Below are 26,388 nucleotides of genomic sequence, written 5' to 3' on the forward strand. Positions count from 1 at the left end.
GGGCGTTTCGAGAAGTACGGGAAACAAACATGAATAGAAAGAAACAGCTGTTACCGATCGATACTCCTCAAACGTTCAGTTGGCACGTTAGCTAATGCACTAGGCAGCAAAAGTGACTTTGTCTGCCATCTAGCGGCAAATTTGACAACTATTAAACTATCTAATGTTGTAAAATGTAGTTCGCGATATAACTCGCTATGGGCGCTGTACGGACTTTTATGCATGCGAAATAACTCGCTTATGGCATGCAAAGGGTTAAAATGTATGAACCTATAAATAAGCCTAGGTTTTTGAGCTTGTCTTGGATTTAAATGATTTGTTACAGAAGAACATGTAACAATACTCTACAAAGCTAACCCTTTGTGGATATTTAAAAATCGCCAAATACTTGTTTTAAGCATGAGACAAAAATAATTTTTTATAGAAATGCATTTTACGGACACATTTTGATGTAAAACTTGGTGTGTGTGATAATAAATTTGTAACAAATAACTGTTTTCACAGTTTTATGGAAAAAAAAACATGCTAATGTTGCCACAGTAGTGGCATAATGCACGAAACAAATTACCTTTAAAAAATAATCATTCAATTCGGGGTTTCAAGAGTTTTTATTTATATTACCATAAATTACCTCTGAAAATACAGTTTCACATAAAAAATAAATTGGTATGGTTTTCTCTGATTTTATGGATATATCGGCGAACTATCAGTGAAGAATGTAGTCATAAAACAGGTATATCCGCAAACCGTCTACTACAAACACATTCTTTAGTAGGTATATATATTCGCGTTCATCTACAAAGGGTTAAATCCGTAACAATTTCATCATATATAGTCCATTTATATTTTTAAAATTAAAATTTACATAGCACCAGAGAAGAGTATATCAACTATAGTAACCTGTATTTAAGGTGTCCTGACTGGAATGATTTCGTGCACGTTCGTTCCTCAGTTCATTCTCGAGTTGTAGACGCAACTTTCGCTCGGTCTGCTCCCTTCGATCACTGGCCAGTTGTAGCGCTTGCAGAGCTCTCTGCAGCTGTGCCACTCGCTCCACATGCACCTGTTTCTTGCGGCACTACGCAAAAATGTTCAATGGCATCAACTATCAATACCAGAGTATAATTATAAAACACAATATCCTGTAATATAATAAGTGAATTATTATTTTCCATGCAGTGGCAGCTTACTAAATATCGCAGACTGTACCAGCATCATAGGTAATATGCAAATATTTTATTATGCACAGTCAAAGAAACAGAGAAAAAGAACATGTAAATTAAACACTTTTATACATAAATATAAAGTTGAATATGAAATAAACTACGTCAACAACATTATAATAGCTGATAGGAAGACTGTAGTAGATTTAATCAAGGAAGCTCAAAAGAAATGAAGATACAGGGACGATTAAAAGGAAGAATAACAACAGCAGATCGTAAATTATAATGATTATACTTCCAGTCATTTTCATTACCGATAACTTAAAATACGTTCCTCAATCCATCTAAATGACTGGAACCAATGACTAAATTGAACGGAACTTCACACAATGCTGTAATTACTGCATTACTTACACATGTATGTAAAAGACTGAAAACATGCACTATCAATAAATATTTAAATTTTGGTGTTACATGTAAAGATTTTATAGATAACAATTAAAAATTCTAATTTATTACATTGAGTAATTACAATTTTACTCTTGAATACAAAACTTTTCAAAACATAATTTTTTGAAAGAACAAATGCATATGAACCTTATTTTCTACACAACAAGTAGGATGAACTACCCCATATTCAAGAGTGAGCATAACAAATATACCTCCTCCTCGAGTCGCACAACATTGGCCTGAGCATTGGTAAGGGCTGTGTCCAGTATGTCTATGTGGGTTCTCTGCTCTTGCAGTGTGGCCCGCTGTGCTGCCAGTTCTATCTCCTGACGCTCCTTCACAGCTGCCAACTCCTTGTCTGCAACACATGTCTCACCTGTTATACATTTAGGTGCACTTCTATAACTATACTTCACAAAAGCTACTTGGTAAGCTAGTAAAACTATTTTCAATTTCCGTCTGCAACAGCAGTATTAAATTGTTGAGCCCGTAAAAGACAGTATTCAATCTTCTTTAATTGCCAGTGGTATTAAATGTTCAAAATTTATTTTGAATGGGAACGGTCTGGATTATGAGGTGAATAGTTGAGAATTTATAATGCACTTATGAATCATGGTTCTTTTCCTCTTCGAGGTAGTCTATCTAATTAACTGTCCAGCTCTACTCGGGAGAATATATTTTTGAGTACCCTTGAAAACGAGATCCAGAGTTACTGTATTTAGTAGATCCTCACTTTCCACCAACTACGAGATGAACAGAACTCTGGTGAGGATTCAACAGCTGGGTAACACTGTGCCTAACCACTTGGACTTTTTAAATAATACTCTTGAAAAATTCAGAAAAGGACTAGTGGCTCACAGGCACAATAATTTCTTAAACAGTAAACAGATACAGGTTGTTGTTTGTTTTGCATTTTACATGTATGTAAGTACTAATATATTTATTTTTTATCTTTTCGTCAAATAGATACATCTATTGTTTAGCTTACTTCTGCAATTCAGAATATAAATTTGTATACGTGGTATGAGTGTGAGTGAGAGACAGAAGAGATAAAGAGGGAGAGGGAGAGAGAGAAGGAGGGGGAGAGTGTGTGCACACGCATATGTGTGTAGTTATGATTACAATATTTTCTATCTATTCTTTATTATTGTTTATTGTAATTTATTTATGTTGAGGTTTAGAGTTGTTGTTGAGTTTATTGTTTTTTTAAACGGTTACTTCTGGACATTTATTTTTACTTAGTACTCATTCGTAATTTATTTATTTATTTACATGCACTGTTACAGGTAAAAAAACCCTAATTACAACAGAGCAGTACTAAAAACTAAGCAAAAACTACCACTTGTAAGCAAGTAAAAAGTAATCATGCAATGTATTTATTAATAATCATTTATTCTTATTTGTGTATTGTAATTTGGAATTTGTTATCTTATTTTGGTATCAGTGCTTATAGCATTAGCTTTATATTTTATTTTATATTGCTATATCGCTCTTAGTTGAAATTCATACTGTATTTATCAATCTTAATACATGTGTCGAATGTGTGTATGCATTACTGTAACAAATTAGGATTGCATGAATATTCTTGTAAGAATAAAGACACGTTAAGTCTAAATTTAAAATAGTTTGTCCATTGATAATTAAATAAATACTATTACTAATCACACGACAGCTGGTATTTAGTTATTCAAATACATACAAAGTACTTGTCTGGTATATTGTGTGGCATGTTGGGTTCTGCTACTCGTTCACCAGTGAAAAATATTACCTATCTTTACAGTAAATATATTTTCTTTAACTTGCTTTTATGAGTATTTATGGTTGGTATTTCAGAATAAAGATATGCTTTAGTTTTATTCTCATACTTCTGTATATGCTAAATTTCGTCCAAATCTTACTGGTATGTTTTGCATGATTGAGTATCAAACATCCAACTTATTTATTGAAAATTAATAGCTAGCATTGAGTTTTAACTAACCTACACATCACAGTAAATACAGGTAAACTAAACATTTTGTCTGTTATTTTAATTGTTGTTGTTAATAAATAATTTATAAATAAATTTTAACAATGACATTTTTACTTTAGGAAAAGACATTTTTTACTTTAGGAAACAATATTTTTGTTAAAAACTTCTTTCACACCACCTTATGATGTTCCAAGAGCTGGATTCCCACCCAGATATGGATCTTTAATAGTTTTATTAGATGTGTATTATTTAATTTTCTGTACTTTGATATTAGTAAAAACAACAAATTTTAGGATTGTATATTTTTAAAGATACTTAGTCTGACAGGACTCACTCTGAGTAACCAGCTGAGCGATGAGGGCTTCCCGCTTGGTGAGTTCCTTGCGTGAGTGGTCGGGTGAGGAAGCGCGGGAGGTCAACAACTGTGTGGTCAGCATCTCTATCTGCTGTCGCTGGCTCTCATTAGTCTCCTGCACTCTGTGTAGCTCTCCCTGGAGTCGGGTCCGAGCTGCTCGCTCCAGCCGCTCACGACGCTCACATGATGCCACCAGCTCCTCATGTGCTCGATGCACCTTCCCCACTTCCTGCTCCAGCTGTCACCACAACATTACAACCCTATTTTAAAACTGTCACCTATTTCCTTCATCATAAATAAGGAGAAACTATTACACTTTCCTTCATTTTGTTACAAAAATATATAAAATTGTTAACTTATGACATTCAATCCAGTTGATGTTTAGCATTAGATGTGATTCGAGATACCATCTTTGCAGAATTCAAACACTAAATTGAAATGACATAAAACTTATAGCCACGCTGAACAGTTTGGGTACAAGCAATCTTTTAAGTAACAAAATATGAGTGACTGAGGATTTATCAAATACATGAATTACTGTTTGAAGTTATGGTTAAAACAAATCTCTATTAAATGCATTAATACAACCCCAATAAAATGAACTGTTAATGTTTTGTTCCTTAAAATACATTTATAACTATTTATACAAAAAAATGCCATGTAAGTATTTATACAAACCATTCATACAAAAATATTTCTACATAGTTTAGATCCATGGAAATAATAAGTTTAATTTTTATAAACAACTTAAAACTGGAAATGTAGTAAAACTTTTATTAAAGTAGAGGCAATGGTTTACTTCTTAACATTAAAATGACTATCCATAACCTTTGTAAGAAATTTAAAAAACTGAACAAGTGCATATAAGTTTTTATTTAGGAATTGGAGGAAAAACTATTTTCATCCTATCCTGACTTGGGTATCAACCCTTGAAAATAAGCATATTAAAATGGAAACCAAAAATTAAAAATATTACATGGTAAAATATTTAAGATCATAACCAAACTTACATTGTCACATTTTATCAAATAATTTATGTACTCTTATAGACTACTTGATTTGGAGTACTAATACTATGACCAAAAATCATTCAGAGGGTTTTATTAAAATATCAATTTAATGCACTAAATAAATATTAATATTTTGAATATCCTTACCTTCTGAGATTTCGCAACCTTTTGGTAACAAGACTCCAGTTCAAGCTTTAGGCTATTGTTTTCTTGAAGTAAAATTTCCACCATATTTTGAACATACTTATTTTCTTTCCTGGAACATTAAAATGTATTAAGTTACGAGTAAGATAAAAACTTAAACTGAGATGATAAATATACAAAATAATGGGTAAAGTTGATTAAAGAAACTCATATTTTATCTTGCAATAAAGAAACTAATAATAATTTCTGTACTAATGTGTTCAAATAAAGCTCAATTTACATTTCAAATTGAATATAAATTTACAGGGTGCATTATGAATATAATTCTCAGTTCGCTCGATGCAGTAAGAGTGGTAGGACGTGTCTGTTTTTCAATTGTGTCACGGCGCTACTAAGCGTTCGCTGGAACAGCGGTATGCGATCAATTTTTGTGTACAGCTTTGGAAGAATGCAATGAAACCTTACCAAATGCTTCAGGAGGCCTTTGAGGAGAAATGCATTTCAAGATCTCAATGCGGAAGTAGCACACAAAAACCTCTCCCAAACACAAAAAAGCGCATGAGCAAATCTCGCATCAAAACAATGCTAATTGTTATCTTTGACGTCAGAGAAATTGTCATTTTGAGTTTTTACGGCAAGGTTTTACCTGGAAATGCTTAAAAGGCCAAAAAGTCGCGTCGCGTGCATCAGGCTTGAAATCAGGAGGATCCGCTCTGTAGAATGTGTGATGAACAGGTGGAAACTGCTGAACACCTGCTCTTTGATTGTCCTACAAAAGCAGGGGAGCAATATGCCATCTTTGGTAGTTTTGACAAGGGTGGTGAATTTCTCCAAGACCCTTATAGGTCGTTTTCAACGGTTTGTGAAACTGCTGAAACCATAGACTGATAGGCCACCTTCTGACAAAATGGCGGCGGCCAGTAGAGGTGACCATACAAGCTCCAAGGACAAATTATAAATACTGCCTTCGAGTGTATAGGGTTAATGAAGTTTTTTTTATAATAAATATTTTATTTTCATACCTTTTCTATACCTTAAGAGTTTTTTTAACTACTAAACATTTATGAGTTTTAGAAGAAATTTTAAAATCACTCTTAATCCCTCATCCATAATTTTTGTAGAGTAGATCCATTATGAATGGCAAGACAGGTTTCAGGTAATAGAACAATTTGACTGAGGCAATTCAGTTGGTGGAGAAGAACTTATTTTACTGACTATAAAAGACAACTTTTTACTAACTACATGTCAGCTAAACTAAATGTAGACATTTATTCTCAAGGTTCAAAGATTTGAATATTTATGCACCTTGTATTGCCGAGAGTATGCCTGAACGTGGTGGTATCGATGCAGTCAGTGGAGCCACTCAGATGAGAGAGGTCAGGCTGGGACTTAGATATTGGCAAACGCTTGACCTTGAGGCTGGGAGCCAGAGAGTAGGGGGGCGGCTGGCACTTCAACAACACATCTACATCTTCCTGGTCTCTTTCCACAGGTCCCACCTTCACTTCTTTTGCCAAGTGTTTCAGGACCTGAAAAATACCATTAAAACCTGTTTGAAATCTTTTAATGTTGATTTCAACATGATACTCATTTTTATGTGACCCTTTAGTAAATGTCAATTAGCAACTTAAGACTCACTAAATACAATATTAGTAAGATATTACTTAATCCTATAAGCGCTATCAGTCGCAATGATGACACGTTACATATAAACACTGCCAAAACAATGAGTGAGTGAGTGCTGCTGGAGCAGAGTTGTAAGTGAACTATCTGCATATCCAAGTCAGGATGGCTAAGTGGTCTAAGAGGATCCGCTCTGTAGAATGTGAGATGAACAGGAGGAAACGGCTGAACATCTGCTCTTTGATTGTCCTGCAATAGCAAGGGAGCAGTTTGCCATCTTTGGTAGTTTGGATAAGTTTGGTGAATTTCCCCAGGAGGACTTGATAGGTTGTTTTCGGTGGTTTCTGGAACTGCTGAAACTGTAGACTGGTAGGCCTGATGGTGAGCTTCTGGGGTGTGCAAAAAATCCCTTGAGGCATAGAAAAAAAAGAAGATAGTGGTCCTTGTTGCATGATGTTGACCAATAAAACACTATGCCTATACCAAAACATCGGCACCAGGATTTTGCAATGGGACAGGGTCTTTATGACCTGACTCAAGAAGCCGTCACCTTCTTCGTGATAATGAGTTAAGAACTTCATCACACACTTAAATCTTGGATTTTTGAGGTCCTATGTTAGGAGTTTTGGGACCCAACGGGAGCACAGTTTCTGAAACTTTATATGTTCAGAAACAATATTGTAAAGCACTAATCTCAACATGTCATGATATTCGTTTGAAAGACCTATTATTGTGAAGCGTCTGTTCTCATGAATCCTCGCTTCAACTGAAGCAACCAAATCGTCTGTACCCAAAAAAGGGCAACCGGAGCTGTGACATTGTCACAGCCATCTTTGAATTGTCGTACCCACATACACACTTTGCTTTCACTTATAATAGTATCACCATATACTTCGCAAATCTGTCATGAATTTTTGTAGCAGGCAGGTTCCTTGCTGACAAAAACCGTATCACTGAGCAAACCTCACATGCGGCTGCCTAGTTGATAGTCTTAAACATTAAAAAAACACAGAACAGAACTGTACAAGTTAGCTACAGAGTACGGTTATTCTTAAAAAAAACCTTGGATTTTCAGTGTTTTAAAAATAAAGAATAAAATTTTTCAGTAAAAGGCATAATACATTATTGTTATTTAAAATATTCCATTTTTCACAAAAAGGCACAAAGTCTTTTCACTCTGGTTTTTGCAGATATTACAAATCAACTTAAAATTAAAAAGCAATAAAACCACGGTCATTTACATGCTACATGACTATTTCTGTAACACACATTGCCACACGCTCAGCGCAGGGTTATAAAGTAACTTAGACTGGAATACAAGTTATAATAAATTTTGATACAGTAAAAGTTTTTCAACAAAGAAATAAATGTAGTAGAAACAAAGATCTACTCACTTTTTCATAAAATATTAAACTATATCTGACAACAATTTACTACCTTTAAAAAAAAATCCTATATTTTATAAAAAAATCTGACCACCTACCTGTGACTGATTCAAGTAGTCATCAGGAATATCAGTAATTTCTCTAACACTTGTAGAGTAAGGATGCCTCAGCGACTCTTTGCTGGGAGATGAGGTCTTGTACTGCAGGTGCTGAGGATCGTTGGACAACCTGCACACAATAGTTGTATACACTAAACTGATATTACAACATTGTAAGCTTCATTCACCCATACTTGTAGTAAATGCAATTTAAAAGAAAAATTTGAATTAAAACTGTATATATCCATGTAATAATATATAAATTTGGTACAATTATAATACAAAACATTTCCTGCAAGATACGATTTCATTTAAGATTTTATAAGAAGCAGACTGAAATACTAAAATATTAACTTAATTATATTTATAAATTAAAACACTTTTTATAACGTATATATACTGACTCTTTACTACCGTAATATTTTAATGTTATATACTTCCTCAAATGTAGTATCTTCCTTCCTAAATAAATATTATTTGAAGTTTATATCAGTTTGTTGAATTGTTGACACAAGATACAGGTGCTTACATCACTTTTTTATCTACTGAAAAGGCAAAACACAATCATAACAATCAACACTGTAATGCTGATATGGAATAATCATATGCATTCAACACTTTTTCTCTTTCCATTGCTCTGAATTCAGCTGTTCAGTTGTATTTGATTGTATCTTCTCACTTAATTCAATGATAAAATTTTAATAAGAGTTATATTTTTATCAGAGCTTCTGTATGAATGTTACATTACTATATTTAACCCTGAGTTAATTTTTCACTGACCTATAACTAGGAAAGCTAAAAGTTAAGAGCAGTTGATGCGTTAATTTCTTGTGCAAGAATGATCAGTTTTATTTTGATCTGTGACAAGCAGCTATTCAACTAGAGGGAAAATAGTGAAATAAAATAACAGTAATAGTTCAGCTTTTGATGCTAGATGGTGTGGGCATGTTGATTGGCTTACATTGAAGCAAAAAATGCGTTCTTACAAGTGCATAAGTGCAGTGATTGCAATGCAAATTTTTCTATAGCTTCTTGATTTAAGGTGTTCTATATCATAAAAACAAACTAAACTGGCATTCACAAATGAGTGTGTGTAAATAATGAGTAAAAAAGTACTGTACCTCCAATTTAAATCAATTTTTAACATTTATTTTAAATTCAACATAAAGCTGTCAAAAAGGCAGATTTTTGCATATTTTTAGCTTCAAAATGATTATTTTAAATTTTTTATTTTTGAAATTGACTAACATGTAATCCAAAATATAAGCCACTTATGGAATAATAAAAAAGAACCTATTTCATCCTTTATTTAAATTTAGAAATTACATTTTTTGAAGTAGTATTACATGTAATACTACTTTAATGATGCTATTAATTTTGTTAGTATGTTACTGTTGATTCAATATTCCAAATATCTTAGCCATCAGGTTAACCGAGGTAATTTTCAAAAAGTTAAAAAGCTTTTATTGAGATTTGAAATTTTTTCTACCAATCTCAGTATTTTTTTAAAATTAAACACAGTACTGGAAAATGTGGTGTTTCCATCTAACGGAAGGTCAGAGTATGAGCCACCAAAAATATTGCCTGTTACCTTTTGTTTTGTTTAGGAGAAGGGAAAATCTCAACCAGATACCTAAAGAATGTGCTTAGTTCCACTAAGCATGTGAGGCAACAGGGACCACTAATCAGTAAACTACAGCTCCAGCAGGATGTTTTAGCTTTCAATTGTTTTTAATTTTTAATTATTCAGTTAAATCAGAACCCTTCTTCGACTCTTCTTTCTTCAAACACTTCAAATCCATGGCTCATTCCCAACTTTGCATCTCATCTTCCCAGGCTTCTTCATTTTCCAACATTCTCTTCACAATGTTTCCTAATGTCAGGTGATGCTTCCTTTCATGTAATATTTTTATATGCTAGCTGATATTGAGGTGTATGCTCTGTTCTACCATCATCCTCATTGCAACACCAAAGTTGTGCAGTTTGGTGTTTTCCTATCCTGTGAAGATAGCTGAGGAAACTACTATGACCACTTACAAACTGAGTGACATAGCAGTCCGTTTTACCATGTGTTCGTTTGGTTCAAGGCTTCCGGTTGCGGGGGTAATCCTTGTGGTCCACTCTCCTTCATCTGTAGACATCCATACTTTCTGCCATCTTCTCATGAGCTCTACCGTGGTGTCCTCTATTTTCTCATACCACCATGAACTTCCGATCCTACCTCCGTCTTCTGAGGAACAAGTTCCAGCATTTGTTCTCTCATCCAGGTAATTCTTTTGATTGCCTCATTAGCATTTAGTTCATCTTCAGTCTTACCAGTTATATATATAACAACTGCCAGGTCATCTGCATTGCCCATCATTAAGATTTCTTCTGGCTTTTTCATCCAACAATCCATCATATAGTACGTTCCAGAGCACCAGTTCCAAACAAAGACCCTTTTGGGTCACCACTGGACATCTGGGAATCCACTCCTGGCTTCTCAGCTCCTACCGATCTATTATTGAGCAAGTATGGACTGATGTTCTCTTTCTTTTCTGTGTATGTACAATATATTGCCATGATGCACTCCCAAACGCCTTGTTAACATCCAAGCATATCACCATTGTCTCCATAAACATTCACCTGAGTCTCCACCTCCTCTATTGGCTGTTAGTAGCTTAACGAAGATTATTGATATTCAACTGCGTTCGCATCAGTTTATCAGTCTACATGGGACTGCTTAACTGTGCATTTTAGTGCCACGTTTAAATCAGTGAAGTATTAAATCAAAGATGAGTGATAAACGTAAAAGAGTTTGGTTTCTTTGGAAACAAAGTACAATGCAGTTAAGAGGTTGGATAAAGAAGAAACTATTTTAAAAGTTATTGCTGATTTGGTGTTGAAAAAGTTACAGTTGGTAACTGGAAGAGAAAATGAACTAGAAAAGTGGCTTATGCAGTGTTAATAATGTAAAACGAAAAAAAAATGAAAAAGGAGAATATAAACAAATATCTAAAGCTTTGGCTTTTTCAAATTTGAAGTAAAGGTTCAGAGTCTTATGTACACACCTAAGTACATTATCTAAGAACATTATACTGATCTAAAATTAATATTTTGTTTTCAAATATTTATAATTTTAATATTACATGAATGTGCAAAAATTTTTTTTTAATTACAGTCCGAATGTACACATATGTTTATTTACTATTTGTTTTATGATTATTCTTGTTATTTATTATCATTTTTATTGTTATGGTCGTTATTTGTTACTTTTTTAAATTTTAGTAAGCTGTTACAGAATGATTTAATGGAACAATTTTATCAAAACTTTATCTACCAGTAATGGAAGTGCTGTCAATTGCGCAATTTTCTCTTTCTCGCACTGTTGTGAATAGATTCATCATTGTTCATTTCAAAGAAATTTAACAGTACAAAAAAGTGAATAGTAAACTTTTTATATGTTAACTTAACTGTAACCTAAAAACCGATTATTAGTTTCTACTAAAAGGATTAATGTTCATGGCATCTGATATACACAATTAATCTATCGCCAATGCTCGTATCCCCTTCTACTTAGCCCTCATCTCTCCATACTACTGAGAGATTATTTTTAAAGTTATTTATAAAGTAATTTTCTAATGTTTCTCCCACCTGTTATTCCACATTTTCTCCTCCCCCTGGCCATGGATGATGAGAGTGTTGTAGGAAGTGCAGTCCTGACTGCTGCGGTTCTCCTGGCCCTGAGGTTCCTGCCGAGTTGTATGCTGGATGACATATCTTTCCTCATGGCTAAGATTCTCGTTAGACGTTGAAATATCTGTCTCACTTCCGCTTAAACTACCAGGAAAGTTGCCTGAAATTAACAGTGAATAAGATCAAGAGTAAACAGCTGAGTCTATATGTACAAAAATTAGGTTACTTACTCAACTGTATTAATATATCCTAATAATATTATAAATGTGAAAGTGCCTTTGTTTGTTTTGTTTTCACGCATAAACTATTCAACCGATTACACTGGAATTTTATAAGGACATTCTGAAGGTCTCTGGGATGAATATATAGGCATATTCTTATTTCAAAAATCCCTCCGAGCAACTGCCCACTGGTCTCTAAAGCAGCTAAGAACTCCATCTTAGTCCCTAAAGTTGTGTAATATGAATTAAAAGAGCTTGTCAAATATAATAACTGTTCGGTGTAAACACTGTATTATGACAGCATGACCATATTTTAAAATAATTTAACCACTATTTTCAAGTTGTTTACAATTACATTTATAGTGTTTAAATTCAGTTTTGTAATTCCACGTTTGTAGAATACTTTTTACATTATTTTAATTTTGTGACCGTGTTTGGTTTTTTAGTTTATGATGACACCTAGTGCTGAAACATTTTAACAATTTTAGTACTGCTTTTACAATAATGTTGTAACATCGAGACGCGTAAGCACAATATTTTTTTTATTGCTGACTAAAAAAAATACGTAAAAACGTATTGAAATATCTTAAAATAATAAAGTGATATTATAATTTGAGTATACCTATGTTAATTTCCCGGAAATCCTTCATATTAACGGAAATATTAGCTATCCAAAACAAGTCTGTGTGTATCAGCCGCTATTATTTCCTATAATCTATGTTTTACAATATTATAATAATTAATATTAGTATAATAAATACGTCACTTACCTTGAGTGCGTTGAGTACTCGGAGAATAAGACAAATAGCCCCTTGGTTTTTGCAGGGAGCTCATTTTAATTATATATTGATCCAGTTATCTCTAAACCTAGAACATAAAAAATATATAATTTAATTTCTTCTCTACTAAAATCAAAACAAAGAATTGGTGGTGTCATTGTTTATTTTTCTTACATATTTACAATAACAGCTACAAATTTTTTATTTGAATAAAGTTTTTACTTCATAAATAATATGCTTCTGGACTTCAAGTTAAATAAGTGTTATTAGTTTTTTTCAATTACATTATGACATCGGTATAGATCACTTCACTGCTATTCAAATTTAGTTTCTCATAATTTTTTGTTTTTCGTTTTGAATTATCACTGAACCACAATTCACCTAACATGTTTTATCAGCACAAGGATTTTTAACCATAATAGTTTACATTATATATATATATATATATATATAGTTTACATATATATATATATACATATATATATATATATATATATATATATATATATATATAATGTATTTGTATGATAAAAAATAAATACATTTATTTAATCAATTTTAATTTTTCTCCTGAAACAGTGTTTTTGTTAAATGTGAATTAATAATACAAATTCATATGCGCCCATTGAAGCAAATTAGTACAGCTAGTTTTAAATATACTTTTATTACAAATTGCATTATTTAAGAGTGAACACACAAAATAGCCATTCTGTTTTTTAAGCAACAAAAAACACAAATTCTTAAGATTGATTTGAAACCTTTACCAGCTTCACAGCTGATAGGAGAAAAAAGTTACAAACGTTTTCCTAAGTCCTTGTTTAAGTTTCATAAATCTGTCATTGCAATTTTTATTTTACAATTTTTATAACTTGGGCAACTTAAATGTAAGAATTTTTATAAATTGTATGTTTCCATTGAACTGGGGAAACATTTTCAGATAAAAATCATTAATACCTGGATGATACCTTTTGTATATATTACTCATTTCCCACAAATAGATTTTTAAAATTGTATAACAAATTTTAATCCTAGAACAATAAAACTTCACAGGCCTTCTTAGGCATAAATAACTTATAAGCAAATGTGCAAAGTTTCATGCAAATCGGAGATAGTGGGTGACATTTAATGTAAATATTGGATGGTTTGATATGGAATGCCCATCAGTAAAACATTTGTAATAAAAGTATATAAAACTAGCTGTACTAATTTGCTTCAATAGGCGCATATGAATTTGTATTATGAATTTCTAATTTTATTTAAAGTTACTTATTTGTACTGGTATACAGCTAAATATAGGTTTCCTGCCATGTTAAAAATAAAACAAAAATAGATACAAACAATCTTTGAGACAGATTGTGTATTGTGTCCCAATTTAAGCTCAATTGGTGGAGAAGTTTTTTATTTTATGCATCAGCCACAAATACACAACATTATATGTATATATATATATATATATATATATATATATATATACGCACATGCGCACACACACAAGTGCACGTGCACACACACGCACACACATTTCTTGTGCGAGTTTGTATGTCACTGAACTCCTAAATGGCTGGACCAATTTTCATTAAATTTTTTGTGTTCAGGTGGATTTGAGAGTGGTTTAGATTTACAAATTTAAGCAGTTACAAATTAAATTAGAAGATAAAAGTTTTTAAAGCACCTGAACATTATAACTGCAATTATGAGACAGTTACATATATTAAACAGCCAAACACTACTTGAAAGCACTAAGTTATGATACCGGTATATATTATTTGTCTTTTGAATAAATTTCATGGCATCAAAATTTTACGCCACTTAACACTTTTACTGCTTATGTCATTTGACGTTGCACATGGAAAGCTATAGACTGTTGACATTGTCTTTTAACAGTGCCGACTTTTACTTAATAAAAATGCAATTAATCATATTTGGACTTCGGCATTGATATTCATTCACTATTTCTATGTTTTTATTTCTTACTCTATATATTATGATCTATGAAATAAAAAATGTCTTTATTGAATACAACGTAAAACATATTCAATTGGCGAGGTTAGGACTATTAAGTCCTCTCTTACACCTAACCATAAATTAATAAACTCTACTATTACTGTAAAACAAGAGCCACAATACAGTTTACATTACTATTTTACAATCGAAAATTATAATCTCTATTTATATAAAGTAATAAAATGAAACAAAGGTTTTCTATGAAACTAAAAATAGATACATAGAATAAAACTTACAAGGAAGTTAACAGACATTCATCCATCACCATTCATACAAAGCCATCGTCCCATACCCTATGCCACGATATTGTCAACCTGACGAGGTCCAAAACAGATGGTCCCTAAGCACCCCCCGAAACCGTTCCCGACTACGAATACCTCTAATCATTTCATTATTATGATCTATGAAATGTTGTTGGCAGTCATCCGGAATATCAGAAAAAAGTGGTTTGTTTACGAACTTGTCGCATCGGTCGTTTGTTATCGTTCTGCTTCTCCAATTATCGTTTGCCATAAACGATATAAGACATAATAGAAAATTAATCTAAATACAAACAGGCCCATAACAAGTTTTGAATAATTTGTTAAAAACTGTAAAAGTTGTGTTGTTTTTTAGAAAGCTAAATTGTCACTTTTAGTGTTGTTTCATTTTGTTTCACAAAATTTTAAACTAAACATCTAATTAATCTCACAAAATTGCTACCTATCAATTAAATATATTTTTTTGTAATATTGTTCATTCTGATTTTATATATTTATATAAAACACATATATACATACAGGGTGATTCGGGTAGTGTTACTGGCACTTTCTGAGCTTATTTTACTATAAAAAATAATGAAAAAAGTTCATATAAACATAGGTCCAGAAATGCTGTGTTACTGAGTAACGACCAACAAAAGATTTCACCCACAATTTAGTACCCCGAGTTTAAATGATGATTTGCTGGGAGTTTGGAAAGAAGGAGGGTAGGGTACGATAAGCGGACCCGGTTTTTTATATCGAAGAGGTAATCATCGGTACCTAATATTCGCATCTCAAATCCTAGACTATCAATCGATATAAAAGTATCTATAGTCCTCAATAACAATCATATGTTTTAAATTAAAATATGAAATATGAGTTAATATTTACAGTGATGAAACAAATTATTATAACCAAAATTAGGAAAACTGAAGACGACCATATTTGCTCCTCTCACAGTTACAGTTGTTTCTTTCCTACAAATATCACATAATGGATTTTTCGGTACGAGTCCAACATGTTGAAGCCACGTAAAACATGTCTTATCATCTTTCAAAGCAATGTCGTGTAGTTTTCTATAGTTGACTGCTATGTTTAATAATCAAATGTTACTTATGTAAAATTGAAATATTATACCTTATGTGTGTTATTTGAAAGTGTTTACAGCTGTTGATATAGATTATTTTAAGTTAATTGTTCAATATAATTAATCAGTATTGATTGATTATATCGATGGTTATGATTAAGTAATATCGTTTGCCAATTTCGATATAAAAAACCGGATCCGCTTATTGTACCCTACCCAAGAAGGATTTTGAGATGAATGCAGTTTTTTCTAATAGCTTTTTACATGACAAATTGAATAAAGTTTATTCCATAGATATATCTCTCTTATTGTTTACGATGTACTATATGTAAAACACAAAAAAGAGCATTCTAAAATGATTTTATATGTTTAATGTACAACTATTTGTAATAAAAATCTGTAATATTTGTAATATAAGTAATAAAAAATATACATTTTTACAGAGAAACTTGTATAAAATGTAATATTGAAGAAAATATGTGCAATAAGGCAATTACAATTAAATAATAGTTTTGAAAATTACATTTTACTAGCCAACCAACACTTTACCGTGCAAGCAATACAGGTTTTGTAGTGGAATTATCGTTCAGTTAATTCAGCAATTCAATAACAAACTCTACTGGTAAATTAAATTAAGCTTAATTTGACTTGACCTGGGAAATTTGATATGGAATGATCCTGATACCAAATATTTAAAATTTTGAAATAACCTACGGACTAGAATAAGTGTACGAATCTGATGTTTGAAGAGGCAATAAGCTGTATTTCTCTTATATGGACTGACCTTTAGGTAACAATGTCAACAATCCTACATACAATTTTTCCAACATTCACAATGACATTCTACTATTATGATTGCACATTTATACTAAAGTTGGTTCTAGGAATACAGACTGAGGATACATATTTATATATTATCATTCACAAAAACTAGTATTGCAATTGCTGGGGTTAAATATATTATGTAATTTTAAGCTTGTCATTTAAAGCAAGATAAAATCTATGATGAGAGTTCCATATAGGCTACATTACAGATATGCCTATAAGAGCTAGTAATGCAGACATGGGCCTTTTGTCAGATGTCATCTATTGGAACAGTTTTACATTATAAATATAACAAGCATCCCATCTGATTTAGGAACTTTCCATAGGTATTAGGCCTAATGATCGTTTTATTTCATGTTCCATAGTTACAGGTGTAGTGGGAATGATTTATTTTAAAGTGACAAGGTTGTTTTAAATTTGGAATTGTAGTTAACTTTAGATCTATAAATGAATTAAATTATTGGCTCATTAGCCACAAACTATTTTAAGATTCTAAATAGACCTAATTAAGTCTATTCCCCAACAATAATTCATTAAGTTGTCAAACATTACAAATAAAACATAATAAATTACATGAAATAAATTTAGTAAACATTTCACTTACTTCTATCAAGCATGTCTTCCATTCATTATCCTTTCTTTATGTTTGTCGTCTGAATTCGAAAATTCGCAGTTAATTTCGTCGTTCGTAGAAAATAGAAACAAATCAATATTATGAAGTAACTACACTTAATTACATCTCGAAAGAAATTCCAATCCTATTTCCGTCACATTCAATTGTCTTACCCATTCCTTTCCCTTTCCTTAAATTTTTCCTTCCATTACAGAATACATACACATTTCTAATATACAAAGAGGAATTGTATCGCATCTTTCTGTTCAATTAATACATGACAATGTTCCATCATTAAAATTCATTAATAACAAAATATCAATTTATATAATATTCATATTGTCAGTTATACTCACTATATCAAGTTATGCAGTTATAGTGGGGAAATAATATATATGTTTTACAAAAAGACTATTAATGCTATTTTAAATATGCCTTATATGTGTGTCTACATATTTTTTAATATAGATAATAGTTTTTGTGCACGAAAAAAGTATTTTATTTTACTTTCCAGCTAACAAAATGTTTAGAAGTATTTTTCTGTTATATTTATTTAAAATTACTAAAGACCAATAGTAGAAGTAGACTACCAAATCATACGAGAGCGGTGTTTCGGACTGGATGTCAGTCAAGTTGTTGTAGTGTTCACGCACTTTCACGAATGTCGACGTTTAAGGACTCATTATTATTGTAAGCATATATAATGGTAAGCAAACGCTTTGCTTGCCTTCAATCAACAACAAGGAGGTGGAAGTAGTGGAGACAGTAGAGTGGTTGAAAATACAATAGCTGCGCTACGAGGAGAATAAACCACAAACAATCTTCTACAAGTATTCTAATAATGAAGACGTTCCTTTTTACAGTGTAAATGTGAAGAAGAGGGCGACCAGGGAAGTGGAAACGCTGGATCTTTTGTATCCTAAAGGGAAGAAAATTGAGGAAAATAAGAAAAAAGATCTACTAAGTCTCCTAGAATTCATTCCGCCTTTCAGGCACGAGTTCTACAATCAAATTTTGAGCTGTCAGTCTATTCCTGAAACCATTCCTGTAGATGATGAGAGCAACAATGGATCAGAAGAAGACAATGCATAAAAGTAAATTAATGGAAATCGTTTAGTTTTTACTGGCGTTTTGTAACGGCCTAAAGCATTTTTCCATTCAAAAAATCTTGTTCCTCTCATAAATTGACTATGTAGCTCTAATAACTTGTAATATTTATAATTATTAAAGGTTTTTATGTTTTAATTAAAAATATTTTGGTGTTAATACAGAGTTTATTCATTTTTACCCTTGCGGCCTAACCCACAATATTAAAATTTGTTAATAAAATGGTTAATATTATAGTGGCCTAACCCACATTTTATTAATAAATTAATAAACATTCATAAATTTGGGTGCTACATTTAGAAAGCTCTTGAAAAACTGTGTACAAGGACAAATGTTTAGCAATAAATAATAATAAATAAAAAAAGTAAAAATAATTTAATTTTAGGACAAAGTTCAACTTGGTTTTACACAAATCTACCAATTTGGGGTTAGGCCACTATTATTCTGAGTGCCTCATATTTAGTAGCAAAACAAGTACACATATACATCCATCCAAGCCAGTTCTAAGTCCAGGAATAATTGCTTGAAAAAATGCAATTATTCCAAGTTTTTGCACTTAGCTACTAAGGATCTCGATTGTTATCCACTTTCACGACTAGCTTACAAAAAGAAAAGGGGAATTAGAGGATCAAAAGTCACTTGAGTAGATTTGAATTTTGAGAAACCACTGATATACAAGATTTTGTTATGAATAACACTCACTGCTACGAGTGGTGGTATGACTTCAGATCCTTTTGATGCTGCAAACGCTTTCAATGAATGTTATTCCATGTTGGTTATTCACACACGTCATACCAACGACTTTTGTGCACCTCCTCGAGAAATTCATCTTTCGTCAATCAGGTTACTGAGGAGGAGATACCCAAAACAATCGTTTCCTTGAAACTAAAACCTTCATGTCGCTCTGACGGAATATCCACTAAAATGTTGAGGCAGGTACCGAATGCCACTTCTTATCACTTGGCTTATCTTGCTTCAACTCAAGAGGGTATCTTACCAGAATCACTTAAACATGTGATTGTGACTCCATGGTGAAAAAAGGAAAATGAGATGTTTGCAAGAATGATTGACCTATTTTTTTACTGTTGACTTACTCCAAGACCTTAGAAAAGATTGCCTAAACATACCACTGACTTGTTTTAGATAAAAAGAATGTACTTCGACTTACCAATTCTGATTCAGCAAAGGAAAGTCGACAAATGAAGCTATTCGCAATGTTGTTCTATTCATTTGCAAGCTCTTGACATCCGAGAATCGGGCATGGGAGTATTTTTATCCTACCAATGTCGTTGATATGGTCGATCACAATTTTGTTGTTAAAAAACCTTGACTTTTTCAGATTAAGAAGAGTTTCTCACTCTGGATCTCTTCGTTTCTCAGGAGAAGGCCTTAGGCTCTTTTAATTTCCTTCAGGGATTATACAGATTGCAAAAAAACTGTTTTATCAAATTCAAAGAAGATAAAATACGTTGTTCCTCAAGGGTCAGCCCTGGGTCCTCTACCTTTTCTTCTATTTATTAACGACCTGCCATCTTGCATCTTTGGCATCAATGCCAAAGTCTCTCTATATGCAGATGGCACTTATATCTCCAAGAGGTTCACGGGCGCACCAAACTTTTTTTGCTTCTAGAGAAACCAGTAATTCAATGCACTAGTTTCAAAGAACCCGACTATTTCTGAATGAAGCAGAAACTCAAGTACTAAATTTCTGCTTTACCAATTGAACTAAACGATCGGAGCTGTCAAATTGGTTTAGAGGAGTTGCAGGATGAGTGCTAAGAGTGGAAAGTCCCCTTCCAGCCCCAACTGCTAGCAATCACCTTTGTGAGGTTTCACTATGTGATGTGTCAAAGTTTCTTAATCGGTATACTAATATATATTTTAAATTCCAGGATCACATTGATTTTGTCTGCAAGAAACTTAGAGATATTTGTAATTCGTACCTTATCCAAGTCTACGGACACTCGAGGCACTCTGACCTCGTACAATGGGTTGATATATCCATACCTGTCTTATGCTGCAGCCATTTGTAGGTTCGAATGTTTACTAGGCCAGTATTCAAATTTCAAAAGTGGACTTTAAGAACAACATACGCGAAACCACGCCAATCTTCTTTAGGCCAATATTCAAGGATTAAAATATTATTACCTTTCCGTTCGTTTACATTTAGAGTTGTTCAACCTCCATGTGAAAAGACTTTGATTTGTTTCGCGTAACTAACTTCCCAATTCATTACAATCTTAGGCAGTCCAACAACAACAAAATTCCTAAGCATCGCACAAATTTCTTTGATTGGAATCTTCTTATTAGCGGCATTAAGCTTTTAATGCATTCCCTCAACACCAAAAGTTGTGTAACAGCTTTTAAAGAGGCGTGAAAATTGTTATTTTGAACAATTATTCCTGTAGCGTCCTGGAGTACTTAGAATGTAGTACTATAACGACCACCTGTAAAATATAACATTTTTACACATGAATATTTTTAACAAATAAAATTTATGAGTTTGTAATACCTATTTGTGGAAACTAAATCTATTGACACTATTGTACAGTTGAATCCTTGATTATTAAATCTCAGAAGGTTTAGTTAAGAAACATAGACAATTTTAGAAGTAAAAGTAGCATTACGCCTGACAACGTGACATATACTCGTAGTAAATAGGCGTATGCAAGGATAGTAGGATTAAATTTTTACTGATAATAGTAATTTTTATCAAAAAGAATGTTCAGCTGTTTCGCTAGGAAAGGAGCGGGGAACATAACATTGTTCTCTTTGGTAAACTAATGTTTATAGTTTCTGTTCTCTAACCAAGAGATTGCGGTTTCATAACTCGAGTAGAGCCAAAATGAATAGACATGAAATTAATGCAACATACTTCAAAGCCGATTTAGGTGAAATCTAAGGCTTAAAAGGGAGAGAAGAAAGATACTGAGTGTAATTTCCAGCTCTCTTCTGCCTTTTGCATTTAACCTTTTTGCTCGTATGGGATGAGAGAGGGAATCATTCATTTCTTTAACATATTGCATGATTATAAATTATTAATTTGATGTGAAATACAATGAAATTATACTTAACACATCATGCATTACAATAAAACTACCGATTATACTGCTGGATCTTTTACAAGACAATAGGATTGGGCGGTAAGGATAGTTTGTTATTATTTTAAATTAATATTATTAATAAATAACAATTAAATCCAACCAATTACTAATTGTTATTTATAATATGAATCCCTCTCATCCCTATCGTAAGATTTCATACAACACTTTACTAAAGAAAATCTAATTTTAGCCTAGGATATGACTTCTGGTTAATATAAGCATTTTATACTATAAACACAATACTGTATCGTAATGTTTGTAAATAGCTGTTAGCACTTGGCAACACTGGGTAAAGAGAGTTAAGTTGCTCCTGCTTGCTTGCTCGTTCGCTCGCTCACAGATTTAGTGACATAGGCACAGATATAAGCGTAGAAGTGTTGCGTGTTGTGAAATCATAGTCTGCAAATTGTTATTTTATGTTTTACTGAAACGTCATATAATCACTTAATAAATTTTTTCTTTTGATTCAATCATGCTCACCCATTAACAATGTAAAAGTTATAGTGTGGTTTTCGTGTAACTTTCTTCATTTCTTTAGTGTAACCTTGTTTCCTCAACCCTCAAAATGGCGATGTCGGATTCTAAAGCACCACTTAGGTCAGTCAAACGAGTGCAGTTTGGCATCATATCTCCAGATGAAATCGTAAGTTTTGTTATATTAAGATAAATCTATTAATCTGTATTAACTAATAACGGGGTTTAACAAATGCTAACTGTTTATTTACTGTTAAAAACTACAGGCAGTCCTGTAAGCCCAAACCATACACATTCTAGTAATCAACAGATTAAAGGCCCTTCTATAAATTAAAATTCAATTTATTAGCATTAAAACAAAATTTGCATTAATTGTCATACCTAGAATGATTAGTACCATGCATACAGCTGAAGTGTAATAAAAATTCGTATACATTCAAGTCGGCCTAGCCTATATTGCACAATAAGTGTACTGCTGCTGTTTAACCCTTCAGTGTCAAAGTCAGTTTTTATGGACTTTAATATGATGTGCAAGAAGAGCCAGTGTCCGTTTAACCGGACGTCTATAAAATAATGTGCAAGAAGAGCCAGGGACGTCTCTAAAATAATGTGCAAGAAGAGCCAGTGTCTGTTTAACCGGACGTCTAAAATAAATTACCGAAAATTAAAATAACTACGGATCAATGTTGTTTTTTATTCACTATAAAATAATCTTTCTAAAATTCCCTTTATGTAAGTTAATGTTTTTTAATTAAATATTGACTGAACAAACACAAATGCTATGTAGGCTTACTGTGGTCCTTTGGTATTATCCGAAAGGGGTAGGGTCCAATAAGCGGACCCGGTTTTTTATATCGAAGAATATAATCATCGATACCTAATATTCGCATATCGAATCATAGACTATCAATCGATATAAAAGTAATAACAATCATATGTTTAAATTAAAATGTGAATTTAATTATAACAAATAATAAATGAACATAACCAAAATCAGGGAAACTAATAACTTTAACTAAATGAAACAGAACGAAAACGTTTTTACTAAAGTTGTGTCCACCATTACCTTCTTTTTTTGCATCTGAAGACGACCATGTTAGCTCCTCTGACAGTTACATTTGTTACCTTTCCACAAATATCACATAATGGATTCTTAGGTACTAACCCAACATCCTGAAGCCATAAAAAACATATTTTATCGTCTTTTAAAGCAATTTCGTGAAGCTTCCTAAGATTGACGGCCATTTTAATACACAATGTTACGTGAAATTAAAAATATTACCTTGTATTATTTGAAAGTGTTTACAGCTGTTCATATAGATTATTTAAGTTGTTAAAAATAATTCATCAGTATCGATTGATTATATCGATGGTTATGATTAAGTAATATCGTTTGCCAATTTCGATATAAAAAACCGGGTCCGCTTATTGGACCGTACCCTCCGAAAGTTATCGGGGACCAAATTAAACTTCATTATATGTTACTAATACTTTCCTTGTTTCATAATGAATCGAAAAATACTCAATGAGTAATACTTCTTCGCCAAATCGCCTCCAAATAGGCCTAGACAAGCAACCATTTAAGAAGGCCCAGATGTCTAGAGATCTATTTGGAGGTAATTTTAGTTTTTGTTTTCATTGATTATCATGCGATTGATTACTTTTTAATTTTATCATGAGTAAAAAATGCAAAAATATGCAGTTGCAGAAATGTTATATTTTACTTGTGGTCGTAATAGTATGGTTTAAGTAGGTACTCTTGGACGCTGTAGAGATAACTGTTCAAAATAACAATTTTCACACCTCTTTCAAAAGTTGTTACACAAATTACGTAGTACGCAAATTACCGATTGCTAAAACTTTTTCTGCTTTCCGTTTAAAAAATATAGATCATACATGCCTAACCAAATTTCAGACAAACTACTGTAGTTTAAAAAATAATATTTTAGCTATAACTAGTATTTTTTAATATTTATTTTGGCGCATCGTCAAGAGTTTGCTCATTCGTGGACAAGAAAGATAAGCAGTAGGCCTATGCAAATTACCGATTGGTAAAACATTTTTTGTAGTTCTTTATGTTTAAAAACTATTTACAAACATATAGTATAGTAAGAAAAAACTGTGATTTACAAATAATATTTCTATATTTATCAAGGCCATAGTGTCAGCCGGTTCTATGTACGGATGTTAGCTGCTCAGCGGACAAGAGCCGATCGCTAATTTTAATTTTATCTATATGTCTTACTTTGTGTTGTATATAAATTCTCTATAAATGTAAGTATATTCTTACATTTTTACAGATATGAAATATATTCTGGAAACTCTTTTTATAATGTACCATTTCTTTATAAAAGGAGAAGGTAGAGTTTATGACTTGTGATTTTAAATATATTCATTTCTCTGAATCTCTGCAAATTACTTTGAAGAAGCGTGGTATTTCTAGGCTTCTTTCCCCTCCTCCCATTAGGATAAATTAATTAGCCTAATTAGAGTTCAGATACCTATAAGTATTTGATGAAATGGTAATTCTAAGCAATATATGGGTCAACCTCGATTTTTCTCATATTACAATATAATGTTCCAATAGTCAATCAGAAAAGGAAATGATTAGAATTTCTTTCTCGAGAAAGCAGTTATAGGGAGCAGGCAACTCATATTATAATATAATTGTTCCAATAGTCAATTAGAAAAGGAAATGACTAGAATTTCTTGTTGGAAAGCAGTTATAGGAAGCAGGCAACCGCGAGAATTACCTATTAGTGATCAGGGGCACTGACGTGATCTGGGCTTCAAATTTGGAACTACTCGAGTTAATTTTTTTTCTAAAAGAGCAAGCAGCGCGAAGCGCTGCGCAGCGGGCAAGCATCGTGCGTGATCTTCGTATATACTGAATTGATTCAGGCCAAAGGAATGACACAGATTCCTTTACCAGATTTTTAGGGAGATTTTGTATTGGGCGGATTATATTGGTTTACTTTGCTTTCCATCATGTAATATGTGTTTAAAATTGTTTTACATACATTACCTACATTATATTGTAATATGTAATAACAATTTATCAGAAATTTGTAATAAAAAAAAAGGATCAAGCACGATGCCTGCCCGCTGCGCAGCGCTTCGCGCTGCTTGCTATTTTAGAAAAAAAAATTAACTCGAGTAGTTCCAAATATTGAAGCCCAGATCACGTCAGTGCCCCTGATCACTAATAGGTAACTCTAAGCAATACATGACCGTCTGGCGGTTGCCTGCTCCCTATAACTGCTTTCCGGCAAGAAATTCTAGTCATTTCCTTTTCTAATTGACTATTGGAACATTATATTGTAATATGAGAAAAATCGAGGTTGACCCATATATTGCTTAGAATTAACGATGAAATATCAGATGGAATGATCTTGTGTATTGGTGAAATCATTGTCACGTTCCGAAAATTCTTTCACCGCAAACCTCTGTCCTGCATTGCATTGTGTCACACTGTAGCGCTGTCTTGGTATTTATTTGTTTTTTCCGTATCGGATACATGTATTTTCCAAATATCACAGAAAGGAAAGTTATTAGGTTTGTTGTGAAAAGTCAACATAATGTTATTTTAACACATCGAAAGACAGATAAAACTAAGGAGTTTAAAATAGGTGATAGCTATAAATCGTTGCAGAATTTCTTGTATTTTGCTAGGTACGGTACAAAATTTGCATGAGCACAGTGTTTCTTTCAAATAGGCTTACAGTTGGTTATGATAAACCATCACCGTTGCACTCAGCGTAAGGGTTAAGTACAGTATTACAGTTGTTTATTTGGCTTGAAAATAGACTAGAGATTTGGAAATTTTCAACCGGGAATTTGAAAAGAGGTTTTGTTTGGCTACCCTGAGTATCTACTGTGTGAAGTTTTTTTATAACTATGCATTTATGCGAACAAAATAAAAACAAATAAATTCTACTTAAAATATTTTGTATACTAATATATAATTTCTTTAATGCTTGACCAAAAAAAATAGGCTCATAATTAGTTTAAAGCATATTTTTATGCAAGAATGTAAAAAATAAGTTTGGCCTGGTTCTTC

General features: G+C 32.4%; 2 protein-coding genes across 2 annotated transcripts in view; one reads left to right on the plus strand and one right to left on the minus strand.

Moving 5' to 3' along the window:
- The window catches only part of LOC124362859, a 44,100-nt gene extending 26,241 nt beyond the window's left edge, over positions 1-17,859 (minus strand). Inside the window, exons 1-9 of the mRNA XM_046817718.1 lie at positions 17,635-17,859; positions 12,864-12,960; positions 11,831-12,032; positions 8,198-8,327; positions 6,397-6,620; positions 5,095-5,203; positions 3,917-4,175; positions 1,826-1,971; positions 901-1,078 (exon numbers count right to left, since the gene is read on the minus strand). Coding sequence (XP_046673674.1) covers positions 901-1,078; positions 1,826-1,971; positions 3,917-4,175; positions 5,095-5,203; positions 6,397-6,620; positions 8,198-8,327; positions 11,831-12,032; positions 12,864-12,927 — 1,312 coding nt within the window. The 5' untranslated portion in view covers positions 12,928-12,960; positions 17,635-17,859. The remainder of the gene's footprint in view (positions 1-900; positions 1,079-1,825; positions 1,972-3,916; positions 4,176-5,094; positions 5,204-6,396; positions 6,621-8,197; positions 8,328-11,830; positions 12,033-12,863; positions 12,961-17,634) is intronic.
- Positions 17,860-22,181: 4,322 nt separating this feature from the next.
- The window catches only part of LOC124362860 (DNA-directed RNA polymerase II subunit RPB1), a 28,484-nt gene continuing 24,277 nt past the window's right edge, over positions 22,182-26,388 (plus strand). Inside the window, exon 1 of the mRNA XM_046817719.1 lies at positions 22,182-22,497. Coding sequence (XP_046673675.1) covers positions 22,420-22,497 — 78 coding nt within the window. The 5' untranslated portion in view covers positions 22,182-22,419. The remainder of the gene's footprint in view (positions 22,498-26,388) is intronic.

The sequence above is a fragment of the Homalodisca vitripennis genome, chromosome 5, assembly GCF_021130785.1.
Source record: "Homalodisca vitripennis isolate AUS2020 chromosome 5, UT_GWSS_2.1, whole genome shotgun sequence".
In the NCBI taxonomy this organism is placed as follows: domain Eukaryota; kingdom Metazoa; phylum Arthropoda; class Insecta; order Hemiptera; family Cicadellidae; genus Homalodisca; species Homalodisca vitripennis.